The sequence below is a fragment of the Xenopus tropicalis genome, chromosome 2 (assembly GCF_000004195.4).
Source record: "Xenopus tropicalis strain Nigerian chromosome 2, UCB_Xtro_10.0, whole genome shotgun sequence".
NCBI lineage: Eukaryota > Metazoa > Chordata > Amphibia > Anura > Pipidae > Xenopus > Xenopus tropicalis.
This window is the reverse complement of record NC_030678.2, coordinates 85,068,940-85,084,426: the sequence shown is the minus strand read 5'-3', so window position 1 is coordinate 85,084,426 and position 15,487 is coordinate 85,068,940. Positions and strand designations below refer to the sequence as shown.

General features: G+C 40.0%; 1 protein-coding gene across 1 annotated transcript; it reads right to left on the bottom strand.

Moving 5' to 3' along the window:
* Window positions 1-1,583: 1,583 nt before the first annotated feature.
* eva1b (eva-1 homolog B) lies at window positions 1,584-15,206 on the bottom strand. The gene is made up of 3 exons (NM_001004812.1): window positions 15,053-15,206; window positions 5,673-5,756; window positions 1,584-2,756 (listed from the first exon to the last, which is right to left on the bottom strand). The coding sequence occupies exons 2-3, from the start codon at window positions 5,737-5,739 to the stop codon at window positions 2,329-2,331; spliced, it is 495 nt and encodes a 164-aa protein (NP_001004812.1). The 5' UTR covers window positions 5,740-5,756; window positions 15,053-15,206; the 3' UTR covers window positions 1,584-2,328.
* Window positions 15,207-15,487: the final 281 nt, after the last annotated feature.

The following is a 15,487-nucleotide window of genomic DNA, read 5'->3' as shown; positions in this document are numbered from 1 at the left end:
TCACACAAGCACAAACATTAAGGACACTTACTAATCACCTCCACCTAATTAACTACGAGGCACTTCTGAATACATTCTGTTGCACAGAGATGCATGGATATACACTACAGGTAGCTGTGTCTGGGGAAAAAAACAGTACAAGGTTTTTTATGGTCATGTACATGCTAATAGTTCCCCCTCACACAGATATATCAGAAGTTACACTTCTCTGACCTCACTGTACATCTCTAAACTACCAACTATCCATGCAATGCCCTATTTATAAAAACACACACTCAAGCAGTTTAAATTAAGTGAAAAAACTTCACTTCCTGCATTTTCCCGTGTGGCAGTGTTTAATGTTAATGTGGAATGTTCTCTCTATCCTCGGGGGAGATTCAGGAATGAAATTTAGAGCACCAGTATTCCCACACTGCAGGGGAACAGAAAGAAAAACAGATGTTCTTAAATGATGAGGCCAGAAAGTCCTAAAACTCCTATGTGTTAACCCGTTCAGTAGGCCTTAGCATTCCTTGCTGCTTCTTGGATAAAACATATAAGGTGCCAAGAGAAGGGGGCTAGCATTATAGGGCAAATATATTCCTATCAAATAGCTTACTTTTTTTATTTTGAGAGCTAAAATTCCTATGCCCCCTATTAATTCCAATTTAAGTCTTGGCACAGGAATTAAGAGATGATGTCTTGCTTCCTACACTGGGCCATTGTAAAATGCAAGCATTTATAAGCTCAAAAACAGGGAGCACTCACCGGGTAGATTCCGCGTTCATAGTGTCCCTTGCTGGCACATCCAAAACGCCCCCGATCCAGGCGTGACAAAAGGTAACAAAAGGTATGGTGGGATGGAGCACGCCAAGACAACTATGCTTAGTAAAAATAAAATCTTTTATTTATTTCTAGCTACCATTAAAAACATATTACAAAAATTGAACTGAAACCCCCCTGGGGGGTTTCAGTTCAATTTTTGTAATAAGTTTTTAATAGTAGCTAGAAATAAATAAAAGATTTTATTTTTACTAAGCATAGTTGTCTTGGCGTGCTCCATCCCACCATACCTTTTGTTAAAATGCAAGCATGTCAGATTTTATGTCTGAAGTGACAGTAAGTAGGAAAATATATTGTTTTTCTAGCAGACAATGCTGTACCATTCATATACACATACAGTGCAGTATGTGTATTCTGTATTTAAAAAGAAATGTACATTATTTGAAACAGCATGAATTGAAAGAAACAATATTCATTTCCCCCTTTGACTCCCTGGTTCAGAAAAATATCCTTTGGAGCAAGAAATCACCATTAAAGAGCCAGTAACACCAGAAAATGCCTGGTATTCATATACACATATTTTTCTCTTCGTGTGCATATTTGCAAATTTCTATGATCGATCAATGTTTTTATTTAAAAATGATTTTCTCTCTGTGAGACATTCACACCCAAGTTATGTATATGCATTACCTAAATATCCATTGAACACGACAGACTCGGTGGTGCCATGTACAGGCAATGGATAAGATTTCTGCAGACACCAAGGCAGATAGTAAAAACACTATAACTGAAACCAGAAATTCTGCGTAACAATTGAAACAAACAATTAAGATTTTTTAATTTTTTGGTGTTACCGGTCATTAAAGACATCAAGCATAACTCAAAGCATCCTCCTCCTCCAGCTAAGAGCCAGCTGAAAGGTCACCATCAGTGTTTGATAAACTTCCTGCTGAGCGCAGACAGGATGACTACAGGCTCATGAAGCTTCTACAATCACCAGTCAGCAAATCTAATAATGGAGACACCAGCGAGACTGTAAGCACAGTTGGCCATTAATACAAATGAATACCAATGAGATGCATCACGAGGTCCTGAGCTGAGTACCAATTCCAGCCAAGTAACAAATTCAGTCTGATCAAACAGTGATACACAAGTTCTATCCCAGATGTTTCCCTGCTTATGAATACTTGGCCAAACTGATTAAGTACCAGTCTGAACTTCTGTCCTCTCAAGAAAGACACTTGATCAATGTAAATCCTCTGCGAAGAGCATCAGTTTATGTGGTTGTCTCTCACACAGCCCATGAAGCCAGAATTGACAATTTTTGAGTCAATAGACTATGTTGTCTAATTCCTCTATATTTACTAAAGCACCATCCATGTAAGACAGCTGCGCCATTTGTGCTTTTTCAGCTACTATTAGTAAAATACCAACTACTGGCACACAGATTACCAGAAATGGTAAGTAATTATGTATGTAGTGTAGCTTATGCCATTTTAAAAACCACGGCATTGGGCTATCTGGCACCACAATTAATATAATGTAGATAACTTTCTCCTTTTTCCATTAATAGTAATGTACACGGCCTATAGTGCCAGTTCCTGTTCCCAGTATATCAGGCTGCCCATTACGCCAGATCTCACGGATTATCCTTTCCCTTTCTTCCAACCTTTGGGCCCTCTCTAACTCTTCTGCCGATGTGAAAACATTGACTGTCAGCGTTCCATCTGCTGAAGACTGGTTGTTCAGTGGTGTTTCTGTAACAGGATTTAGGATGAAGGTTTCCTCATTGTCATCACTTTCTGGATCCTCCTCATCTCCTGCCACAGACAGAGGCTCCTTGACACAATCTTTAGGAGGTGACTTTTTTGGTTTGGGAGGAATGCTTGGGGTCCGAGGCTTACAGGAGATTCGGATAACAAGCAGACAAAGTGTTATAATCAGCCCAAAACAGACACCAAGGACAAAGTAAAGACCAAACGATGCAGGATTAGCTGCAAGAAAAGAAAATATTTTAGACAAAGAATACTTTCTTTAATATAACAACACTGTCTACACAAAACTGAAAGCTACCCAAAGCTGTACTGAATATGTTATAGATGGCACACTTACTTTCAGCTTACTCTAGCATGTTCATTTCAAGCAGAAGAATAGTTGCGCTGGAAAAAGTGATGCCTTAAAACCCATTAATAATGCTCAGTAAGGGTTTAGAACATAAACAGCATAGCAATTTAAGATTATAGGTGGTGATATATTAATGTGGTACATTTTTGTTGGTGTTGTTGCAAAGGGGTCCTTCACCCTCTACCTACTTATTTAGACATGGATTTTTAAAAAATAGCCTGGATGCTTACTGAGGCAGAACTAACTAGCCAACAGCTGTTTTCACTTTGCATGAGTTCAGCAACACAAAGCTGGTCTCTTGCTAGCACAGAAACCTATGAAGTTTTGTCCTTAAATACCTAAATACATATACATCATCTAACTGTATGTCCATGGCCTGGAAGCAGATACCAAAGGGACATTGTAGCCACAAATTTTTGGCATCACATAACTATTTCAATAATTTGTTTCTAACATATAACTGAACCACTGCAAGAAAAATATACAGTACAAAAATAAAGTAATAAGAAAACAGAGAAGTTATGCAGGGGACAAAATAAACTTACAATACATGACAAAACTCCCTAACATTTACGCTAAAAAAGACTATAAACACCATATAAACAATGTATTTTCCCCTTGTTTAGTTGAGTTTCTGCACTTTTTTAAACTTTTTAGACCTTTCTCCACAATTTCTGTAGCAGATACTGGGCCAGAATCAATTTGATGAAAACTTATGGGGGAGATTCAGTTTAAAGAGGAAAAAACTTTTCTACTAATTTAGCTGAAGTATTTCCCATAGAGTTTTGATGTTATAAACAGTTTTTTTGCATTGACTTGTATATGGATCTATGGGACAATCTGGAAGTGAATTAGGAGAACATCGTTTCTCATCAAATTGAATCTGGCCCACTGTTACTGCTGCTGCAAGAGCAAAAATGTTAAATTATATTAACGTAAATTGTAATAATTATAATAATAATAATAACATTTAATTATCTTCATTTTACCGTATATACTCGAGTATAAGCCGATCCGAATATAAGCCGAGGTACCTAATTTTACCTAAGTAAACTGGAGAAACGTATTGACTCGAGTATAAGCCTAGGGTGGGAAGTGCAGCCGCTACTGTTAAGTTGGCAGTAACAACTCACAGAACTTGCTATACTTACTAATTTCCCTTCTGGGAATGCAAAACAAAATATACATAGCAAAACAAATTGGAAGTCCGAGACCCCATGACAATCAGTTCCCAGCAGCCAGTTCTGAAAATTACTGTTCTGGCTAGTGACCAAAGAAAAAAATGCATTCAAGCACCAAACGGAATAAACACGCTCTGACACACAGACACTCACCAGCAGGACAACCACACACAAACCACATCCTCATTTGGCGCACCCCCTACCTGCACTACCTACCAGCACATGTGTTGGGCGGTCCCACACCATGTAATAAGGGTATGGTGCAACCACTCAAGCCATTATCACAAACTTTTAGGGTCCTTCAACTAAATTTGCTGTGGATACCTGGAACTTCTGACTAGGCTGCGCTTTGTCACTGTAGACATCCAAAGTTGCTTTTAAAGAAAATATCAACCACTGCAAAATCTGTCTTGTTGCATCTAAACTTACAATTCTGCATCCCATGTTCATTTGTATAAAACAATCACAAGGATTGCATTCCTATTCCTAAAAACAAACAAATAAAATTACCATATATACCCCCTACCTGCACTCCCTACCAGCACATCCGTTGGGCGAGCATGGACACAGGTCGCGCTGCCTACCAGCAGCACAGCCGTCGAGTGAGCATGGACAGAGATCACGCTGCCTACCAGCATCACATCCGATCATGCGATCATGGACACAGATCGCGCAGCCTACCAGCAGCACATTCGATCGGGTGAGCATGGACACAAAGGTCACGCTGCCGAAAAGCAGTACATCCGTGGGGCAAGCATGGGCTAAGGTAGCGCTGCGAGCTCTCCCCCGTGCGGCAGCCGAACGCGCAAACATGACGCTGCGCGTAACCCCTGTACACGTGCGACATGCGGGCGTGCTGTGCCACACGGAGGGGGGTGCGATCAGCGCGCCGCTCGTTCATGCTCGCCCCATGGATGTGCAGGTTGGACAAGTAATCCAGCTTGCCTCGAGTATAAGCCGAGGATTCCTTTTTTAGCACATTTTGAGTGCTGGAAAACTCGGCTTATACTCGAGTATATACGGTAATTGGTTTTATATGTGATATTCACTATATGGTCAAAAGTATGTGGATATGTTCCTGCCCAACATCGTATTCCGAAACAAAAGGGGGCTCATCCTGAAGGTCAGTTAAGAACTGGGGAAAATAGGCATTCGCTCTCCTTGATACTTCTAAAAGCCAGCTTGCAGGCCAGTTTGGGGGGATATGTGGACTTAACATCTGTTTAATCTTATACCTGTACTCATTTTGTAAACAAAGGGGGCCTTAACTAAATGTTGGACCTTCAAGAGGACCTTGAACTAAAACAATGTGACAACTGCTGCACTAGATGGAGCAGGCCAAGTCAAGTTCTTCAACTTTAATCTCAGCCAAGTTAGTATGAACCTTACAGTGCATGGGGTTACTTTCTTTCTGAAACATGAAAGTGCCTTTCCCAAACTCTTGCCACAAAGTATGTCTCTGTGACATATTACATAACTGGTGTTACAATTCCACCACGACTGTACTCAAAGTTATACATTTTCAGGCATAAATTGATCCTTTTAACTGTTAATGGGTTCTTTAAACTTCTCAAGGAATTGGTAAATTTCCAGATAATTCCATACCTCGAATGTGAGCATACGCTGCAATGCTATTGCTTAGGATCTCCATCTCTTTTTTGTATGTATCCATTGCCTCAGAATAGGAACCTAGAAGAGAGAAGTAAAACAGAAGTAAGATATTGGTCAAATATATATATTGGATATAAGGAAATCTTAAGGCATATATGTAACATAATTCAGAAATATACTCTCTGCACCTCTATTAGCTCCTGAGAAGCACTGCTGAGCCTGCTCTTTGTGCACTGTGTTTGTCCAACACAGTCTTAAAAAATAATACCCACTATGCCAGTCTTAGAAATTATTGTTTTTCTCAAGTACAACATTTTGGGGTTATATCCCACCCTCCTCATGAAGGGTTGCCATTTGTCAGTGAAAGGCTGTGCACACAAGATAATTGTGCTGCAGAGATTGTGCAGCTACAGTTAGGGGTACACTGGGAAATGACATATCTATCTGTATTTACACATGGAAAACCAGAACAATTTAGGCAGCACCCCTATTAACGCTGTACCTTTCAGGGCTACACTGGATAACTAGCTGTACTGGTGCTTTAAGAATGTTCAGAATGACTGTTCTTTGTGCCAGTAAGCTAATACTTAAAGGGGGAGTTAATTTTTTTTATCATATTTCTAAAATGTAAGTTTAAAGTTTATTTGCCCTTTCATGCTTCACAGTGGCAGCTTAGCAAGCCTGGTTACAGGCTATTGCAGCCCCTACTGATTATGCTCCATGAGCTTTAAAAAACACAGAGCAACTATTACAGTTTGGTACATTGCTGGCATTCCGCTATTGCTTCTGAGAGGTGGATCAACAAATAAATCAAATTTTAACACTTTACTACTTTATCTGCAACCAGGCTTACTAAACTCATATAAGTGGGAGAAACATGAAATGAATTTATTTTTTTTCATCTAATTTTAGATGATCAGTAAAATATAGAGAATAAAAGGCAACTGGAAAAAGTAATTTTCGTGATATTTATACGTTTTTTGATGGTTCACTTCCACCTTAATAATTTACTACTTGAAATACCAATAAAGTGTTTTTTTCTTATGAATAAGAGTTTTTGTATGAATCTAGTTTTCCTATAAGGATTTTAGGGTATGCCAGTGAATTACTTGCCCTCAGTGTCGGACTGGGAACGCAGGGGCCACCAGAAAACCTTAGACCCTAGGCCCGCTTTCCAAACTATTTTTCCTCCTTCCTCACCCAACCTCTTTATTCCCCTAGTCTCTTTTATTTACATGCTAGCATCTATTCTTCCATCTCTTCCTTCCCATTCACAAATAGTGAATGACCATGAAACAGGCCAAATGATCAGGAGTAGGAGGGCCCACTTACACCTGGGCCTACCGGGAGTTTTCCTGGCATCCTGGTGGGCCAGTCCGACATTGCTTGCACTTCTGCACAACTAAGCAAACAGGTACTTTTTAATTTAATTAATACATAGACTATAAATACTGATAAATAAAGGATGTAAAGATGTCCCTGCTCAGTGAAGCTGACAATATTAAATCAAATAAATGGCCCCCAAAAAAGTTATAGCACAGAATATAAAATAAAAATCCTATGAATGGGCAGGAAGGACACTGAAAAATGACTATATAATACAAGTGACTGCCCAGCAGGAAAATGGTTAGGTGGTTAGGAGTGGTTCTGACCTCCCCTGGGTAAAGTTATATCTAAAATGTATTTTTGTTACTGTCTCACATCCCTACCCGTGACCCAGTTTCCGCAGACAAGTCCGAGATTACATCCTCCGTGTAACTTCCTTCCAGGTCCAGGACATTCACAGACCCTCCCATAAACAAACACATCTGTGTAGTGCGCATATTTCTCTGAAGCCACTGTAGCCGTCTTAGTCACATTAAACATGGCTGATATCTGTCTGAAGATACAGTCAGATACTGTAAACTGTAAAGAAACCTTCAGGGGCCAGCAACTGGCTACACATATTTTCAAGATAAGTCAATAAGTAAACAGGGCCAATATTGTTGCAAAGGTGAAATTACCCCAGAGTGTAATAATGCAAAATGCACCCTTGGGGACCCCACAGAGAGACCAGTGGTCATTCCATTCAGTCAGAATTGGCTAAACTGCATGAACTTGTCAATATGTGTGTGGCCACCATAAGACAATGGGTACACTAAGGTTTTACAAATAAATGAACCCCCTGGCAAAATAAAGCCACTAGAAACATAGTTGTTGAAGTTCTGGCCACCAGTCAAGCTGACCATACATCAATGCACTGATGCACTCCTAGTCCCAAGGGGATTTTTAAACCTGCCTGGTCGACATCGGCCCAATTTTCGGTCACATGTCAACCGAGCAGCTTTAAAAATCCTGTTGGGCATAGGAGTGCATTGGCACGTTGATAATGTTCTTGTCTACAGGGGTCAATAAGCTACCGACCCTTGTATGGCCACCTTTAGTCAATTCACGAATGGGGCGATTTCAAACGTAGTGGACACCAAGCGCTCCGGACTCCAGGGTCTCTCATAAAATCAAATCTTTATTGTTGCATTAAAAGAAGGAACGCCTAACGCGTTTCGTATGCCAAGCACACTTACTCATAGGCTTAAACCTATGTTTAAGCCTGTTTAAGCCTATGAGTAAGTGTGCTTGGCATACGAAACGCGTTAGGCGTTCCTTCTTTTAATGCAACAATAAAGATTTGATTTTATGAGAGACCCCGGAGTCCGGAGCGCTTGGTGTCCACTACGTTTGAAATCGGCTTTTTTTCCCCTTCAGCTACGGGTTCGGGGCCCTGAGCACCCGGACCAGCCAGGGATACCGGTGAGCTATTTTGACTTGTACTGACTATGCTTGACCATTGTGTTCCTTGAACAGCATTTGCGATACGTCCGGGGTTTTTACACCCGGACCTCACTGTTTAGGTTGGTACGGATTGTATTTTGTGAATTGGAGCATTTATTATCATATGCAGAGAAATTTACTTTTGTTTTTCGTTTTTGTTTTACTTTATATGATATATTATCTTACCTCTTTTTCTTTGATCGGAGTAGTGTAGCAATTCACGAATGGGCCCTCAAATACCCCAATCTAGCCTGCTGTTCTTTATTCCTATCTTGCTGTTCTTTATTGCACCAAGCACTTCTGCATCTCCTGCATCACATTGTTACATGTTCCAAAAGGACTATACGTTGTGCTGCTATTTTGCTGGGTTTACCATCACTTTGGCAGCTATCTGTACCTTGTCTTAAAAATATAGTAACTTACTTAGCCCAACATATAGATATTCATGTAAAGCATGACAGTGTTTTCAGTAGTTTCTTTTAAAAGAATGTTTAAATATAAACACTTCATATATGGCATCCCCTTAGTGGGTGCCATACGCACAAGCCCTGGTAGTCAGGCTACAAATGTATTCCAAGAACCGCTAGGGGTGACCTCTGGTGCGTTGATTGTTTTTATGGGAAAAAAGAACATCCCCCAACTGCCTATAATCCCCTCTAATGTACTTGTACAGAGTAATCATGTCCCCTCGCAAGCGCCTCTTTTCCAGAGAAAACAACCCCAACCTCGACAGTCTAACCTCATAGCTTAAATCTTCCATCCCCTTTACCAGTTTAGTTGCACGTCTCTGCACTCTCTCCAGCTCATTAATATCCTTCTTAAGGACTGGAGCCCAAAACTGCACTGCATACTCAAGGTGAGGCCTTACCAGGGACCTATAAAGCGGCAAAAATATGTCCTCATCCCTTGAGTCAATGCCCTTTTTTATACAAGACAGCACTTTATTTGCTGTAGTAGCCACAGAATGACACTGCCTTGGGTAACTATTAGACAGGGTTAAAAGTAGGCTATTAAATAATTAATAATGGACCTTACTTTCTGCACAGGGGGTAATGTCCTGTTGAAACAAGAGTACACCTTTCCAATCTGTTGCCACAACAGTAGGAAGCGCAGAATGATTAAAAACATCATTTTTGGATGTAGCATCATCTGTGCAATGACAATTTTGGCTTAAATAGCCATTTATAATATTTTTAGCCATATAGTGTGCCTATTAGCTTTAACTCATCTTGGGATGTCTGAGCTTCTGAAATGTTTTAATGAGTAAACATAGAGAGAGAGTGAGAACATCAGAGAAACCTCAGTCTGTGGGAGAAACTATTGTTCCCTAAATACTGAGCTAAGGAGAACTCTTAACTTTTGACAAATCAACCCCTACATGTTGATGTAAATATATAATACGTCCTCATTTTCACTGAACCTCAACCTTCCTGCTTTAAAGCTTATTTTGGCACTCCTCTTTTCCTGTGTTTTCCTACTTCTTCTCTCCCTCCCCCAGTCTTTCACTTGATCGCCTTCTCTATATAATCTGTCCTGGACATCTTTTTTTTAAAGCACTTCTGTCATATCTCCAAGCTTAGCTTTCTTACTGGTTATATAAACATCCCGCAAGTCTTAGCACACGCTCAGATTTGCTATGGATATTGAAGAGATCAAGGGTGACATTCCAATAAGGTGGAGAGTCTGATGCACAAACCTTGCCAAGTTTGCAAATGATAACTTATGAATGATTCAATGTACTTCTGCTAAAGGGAAATATGATCTTATTAATTTTAAATAATTATTCTTAATTTACAAATATAATTTACTAATCTCTTTCGCATGATTGTCTCTTCCAACAGCATAGAAATGTGGATGCCCTTATTCAATAGCACTCCACAACAAATGCAAATTACACTAGCCACAAGTACTGTGGTTACGCAGAGCCCTTGCAGCATCTTATTTAAAAGACTGCAAATGAGACTGATGCATTCCTCCTCACAATAAGAGTTTCTAAGGAACAACAAACAATTATAAATGTATAATAAAGAACAGAAGTAGCTTCTATGCACTATTTTAAAAGGACAACACTCAAGGCAACCCCAAAGGGCACCCTGGGGATCTGCAATTAAGCTATATTTGCAAGGTCACAAGTTAGACATCCCTACGTATTTATAACCATGCAATTAAGTACAAGCCACTAATAAACAGTGATCACCAATACACTTGCATAGTATGCTCTGCTGAACTGCACACATGGACAAAAAGGAACCCTGGTATTACCGGCAGCCTGGACCTGATGGTAATTCCAGGGTTCCCATAGTTGATAATAGCGTTCCAAAACTGTAACAGACTTGCAGCAACTGAATTAGACACCAATGCACATTTCAGTGCTGCAAGCCAGAAGTGACTGCAAGCTCCAGAAGTAAAGCCATTTGCACACAAATGGCACAGTTGGAACTTGTGCACTAATTTGTTCCTTAGGGGCAGCAAATTATGTCAAATGAGAGGATTACAATACGGTGAAGTACCTTTTTACCTAGTAACCGTATGGGGGCCTGTTATTCAGAATGCTCAGGACCTAGGAATTTCTGTAATTTAGATAACCATATTTTAAGTCTACTAAAAAAATATTTTAAACATTAAATAAACCCAATACAATTGTTTTGCCTCTAATAAGGATTAATTATATTATAGTTGGGATAAAGTACAAGGTGCTGTTTTATTATTACAGAGTAAAAGGCAATTATTTCTACAATTCTGAATTATTGGCTTAAAATGGACTCTTTGGGAAATGGACTTCTTGTAATTTGGAGCTTTCTGGATTATGGGTTTTCAGATATCCCATACCTGTATGTGGTAGAAATACTTGTGTTGCTAAGCAGCACATGTGATATTGAAGAGGAACTCTGGCTTCCGAACCAAAATTTATTAAAGAGCCCACAAAACACAAAAACCCCTAATAAACATATTAAAATGATCTGTTTCTTCAAAAAGTATGAATAAATACTATTTTTGTAGGCTGAAATCCAGCTGCAAATAAGTTTTTCTCTTTCTGCATCATTTGAAAACCTTGCATGAGAGGTGGGACTAAAACATTGATGTTACAAATTGTAACAACTTCTCCACAGCTTACAGGCAGCATGCAGGAACTACATAGCCCACGATGCATTGCACTATGCTGTTCCTTTCCTTATAAACATCACGTGTGCATGTGTTTGTGGGGTTTGGAAGATGCAGGCTGAAGGCAGGGAGAGAACAGAGTGAGGTCATTACGACTCATTTAAGAGGGGCTTGGATGATTTCTTGAACAAGTGTAATATCCAAAGCTTAAATCTACATATAGTTTTGCTGTTGGTATATATTGTTTATGTATGTAAGTACATAGATAGGTTGGTATAGGCTTATGCGTGTGCTGGGTTTACTTGAAAGGGTTGAACTTGATGGACTTTGGCCTTTTTTCAACACAACTTAACTATGTAACTATGTAACTATTAGGGGGCGAGGTTTAGGTTATTGTTTCAAACCGTATTAATACATTAAAAATGATGAAACGGCTGCATTTTTTTTAATTGATGTAGAATGCAAAGTTGCTTGAAAATGTTTACTTTTCAAAAAGCTTAACTTGTGTTTGGGTGTAGGTGCCCTTTAAGCAACTCTGGAAAAAGTGCTCAAAACCACATTTCTTGTGGTTTTGCCCAGACACCCCAAAGTAAATAACCAGATCATATGAAACAACAGCGAGTAGGACTCTGCAACTAATGTAGTGTAGTTATTAGTAGTGTCTTGAAATTTTCTGGTGATGTGGTAAGGTTACACCAGGGATGATTGGGTATAGTTGGTCTGTCTGGCAATATAGGCTAAAGGTCCCCATACACGGGCCTATCATAGCTTCTGATATCGGTCCTTTGGACCGATTCGGCAGCTTATCGGCCCGTGTAGGGGCAGAACCAAGGGGCCTGGCCGACCGATATCTGGCCTGAAATTGGCCAGATATCGATCGGCCAGGTTAGAAAATCCAGTCGGATCGGGGACCGCATCGGCTCTTTGATGCGGTCCCCGAACCGACAGCCCCATTGCCACGTGTAGAATTCGATCGTTTGGCCCTGCCTACATGCCTCCCCGATATCGCCGACCCGTAGGTGGGGATATCGTCTGACATCGCCAAGCGAGCGGATCTGCCCGTGTATGGCCAGCTTTAGGTATTAAAAAAAGCAGACAGCAGGCCTCTGTTACAGCTGTGATACAACGCAGAAAGGGCAGTTTCTTGTTCCACAGTCATTTCTAAATCTCTAGCACTAGTAGAAGCATGTGTATGGCTCTGCTCCATATGGTAGCACAATACTTTACTGTATTGCATGATACTGCAGCACAACTGGCCTGGCTGTACACTGGCTTGAATAACAGGGTTCTTTCACCATGTGCCTTCAGAGACAGAACTCGTGTAGAAGTGGACCTCAAGAAATTCCTTCTGTGACTATCCATTTCACTGTGTAAGGATTTGTTAAGGTAAGCTTCTGCACTTTTCTGATTCCAGTTTTAGTCAGGCACGTGTATGTATGAATGTATGTATGTATGTTTGTATAACTTATGTGAAACAACAAAGCATTTGTAAGGAGGAACACTGAAACACCTAATACCACACTGTGCCACCTTACAAATGGAACAAAATGATAGAGTTCTACACCGTACAATATATTTTAAAACAAAAATATAATGATACATGGCAGATTTCCAACTGGTTGACTTGTCTAGAAATCCTGTAATCTATATGATGGTATGACTGTATGATGCCTTAATCTCATTATTTCCAATAAAGCAATAGTGGCTACATCAGACCACATACAATTCTCCAAATAACTACACAGTGTAGTTCACCTTATCAAAAAAGTTTTGTTTTTTTTTAAAGAAAAAAACTCCAGCTCACGCATGCTTTAATTCACTGGAAGGATATTGACTTACACATGACACCCCTTACTCATCTCATACAAGCATTAGGAACTGTGGCATCCTTTGATGATTTGACCTCCTTTGGGAGCAACCACTTCAAAACTATTTGTGAATGAGTTGATCAGCTGATCAAATGGGTGTGAAGTGCTTCCTTATGTGACAAGAGTGTCTTTTCACCCCCTGCAGCTGTCTGGAAGTCCTGGGTGGATGTATGCTGGGATGCATGCCCTGACAGCTGGGCGTCACCCTTTTCCTTTCCTGGCATAGTACAGCTGCTATCTGTCACAAACCGAGAACTGGAAGACCATAATATTGCAATGACTGAGAGGGGACAAAAACAACTCCCGCAGCCTCCCACATAGACATACCTTTTTTCAACATAAAATATTATACATACTAAATAAAATATAGAAAGAGAGAGATAGAGTGAGAGAGAGAAACAGAGAGATTATAATATATACTTTCTGAACTTGCACACTACTATATAGAAATAAGGAAAATCCCCTAGCTACCAAATCACAAGCCCCTTAAAATAGTCCTCCGTATGCTCAGGGCATATATAGTTGCATCTTGAACTACCATATTGATGGTTCGAACTGCCAGCTTGATAAAAATGAAACCTGTAACGCTGGCTTGTACAGTTCCTGAGAAGTAGCCACTGTAAGTGAACCCTATCTACTGGTGAGTTGCAGCCGCAACTAGCCACAAATAGATTTAATTATACCAAATGTGTCAGGTCACACTATCACTATGAACTAACATTCACACCGCATATAATACAATTTTTTATCCAGTCGCATAAAGTTGTAGATACAAAGTCACATGTTCCCTCAGAAAGATATCCATAAACATAAATGCACCCGAATACCACTATAAATTTGCACCACTCTACATACATTGGTTTGAATGCTGTGATATATACATGAATAAGTCTATCATTAATGTGTGTGACTAGCTGGCCTTCACATTATCCATTCAGCGCACTTCTGTTTCACAGTAATTGAGTTGAGATAAATTCCCAGATTTGCTACATACAGGTGTGGTATCCCTTATCCGGAAACCCGTTATCCAGAATTACGGAAAGGCTATCTCCCATAGACACCATTATAAGCAAATAATTCTAATTTTTTTAAATGATTTCCTTTTTCTCTGTGATAATAAAACAGTACCTTATACTTGATCCCAATTTAGATATAATTAATCCTTATTGGAGGCAAAACAAGCCTATTGGGTTTATTTAATGTTTAAATGATTTTTAGCAAACTTAAGTTATGGAGATCCAAATTATGGAAAGATCCCTTATCCAGAAAACCCCAGGTCCCGAGCATTCTGGATAACAGGTCCTATACCTGTACAGTGTGGGTCCCACATAAGCCCAGAGCAATGTGCTGTATATTTCACACAAATAAGTGTCAAGAAGGCAAACTTATGTTAAAAAATGTACTAGGGTCTTCTAACCCCTTAAGAAGGGGTTACTGGGGGAAAAAAAACTTTTTTATAATAAAGTTTTTTCTCTCAATTATATGTTTTCATTTAGGATATTCTAAAAATAAGCATATATTCCGAGAACAATTAATATAGTTATCTCAGCAGAATAGCTCCACCTCTCCACATATATTCATATATTCAGTACTCACCCTGTGAAACTTAACTGCAGGGTATCCTGGTATGGCTGCGACTGTAACGCTGGAAATCCCTTTTAGATTCCCTCTGTACAGATACTGTGTCTCTTCATGCCGGGCTCTGTTTGTGTGGCAGTGTCATTGCGATGCAGCAGCCATTGACTTTCCAGTCCGAGACGAGTATGTGTCCCAACTGCTCTGAGCGGGACTGTGAGAGTAATGAAAGCACAGCCCGCCCTCCGCCTCTATCCCGTCCCCCTCCCCTCCATCCAGATGTAGTTTAGCCATAAACTCCTGGCTGCTTACAGGAACTGAGCTAGTACAAGCCAGCTAACCGGGCTTTCCAAACCGCACAGCCTCTTCTCATTTACCTTTTCCTATCAACAGTACCACACAAACATGTAGGAACTAATGCCCTCTAACTACATGTGCTGTTCACTATACCGTCTA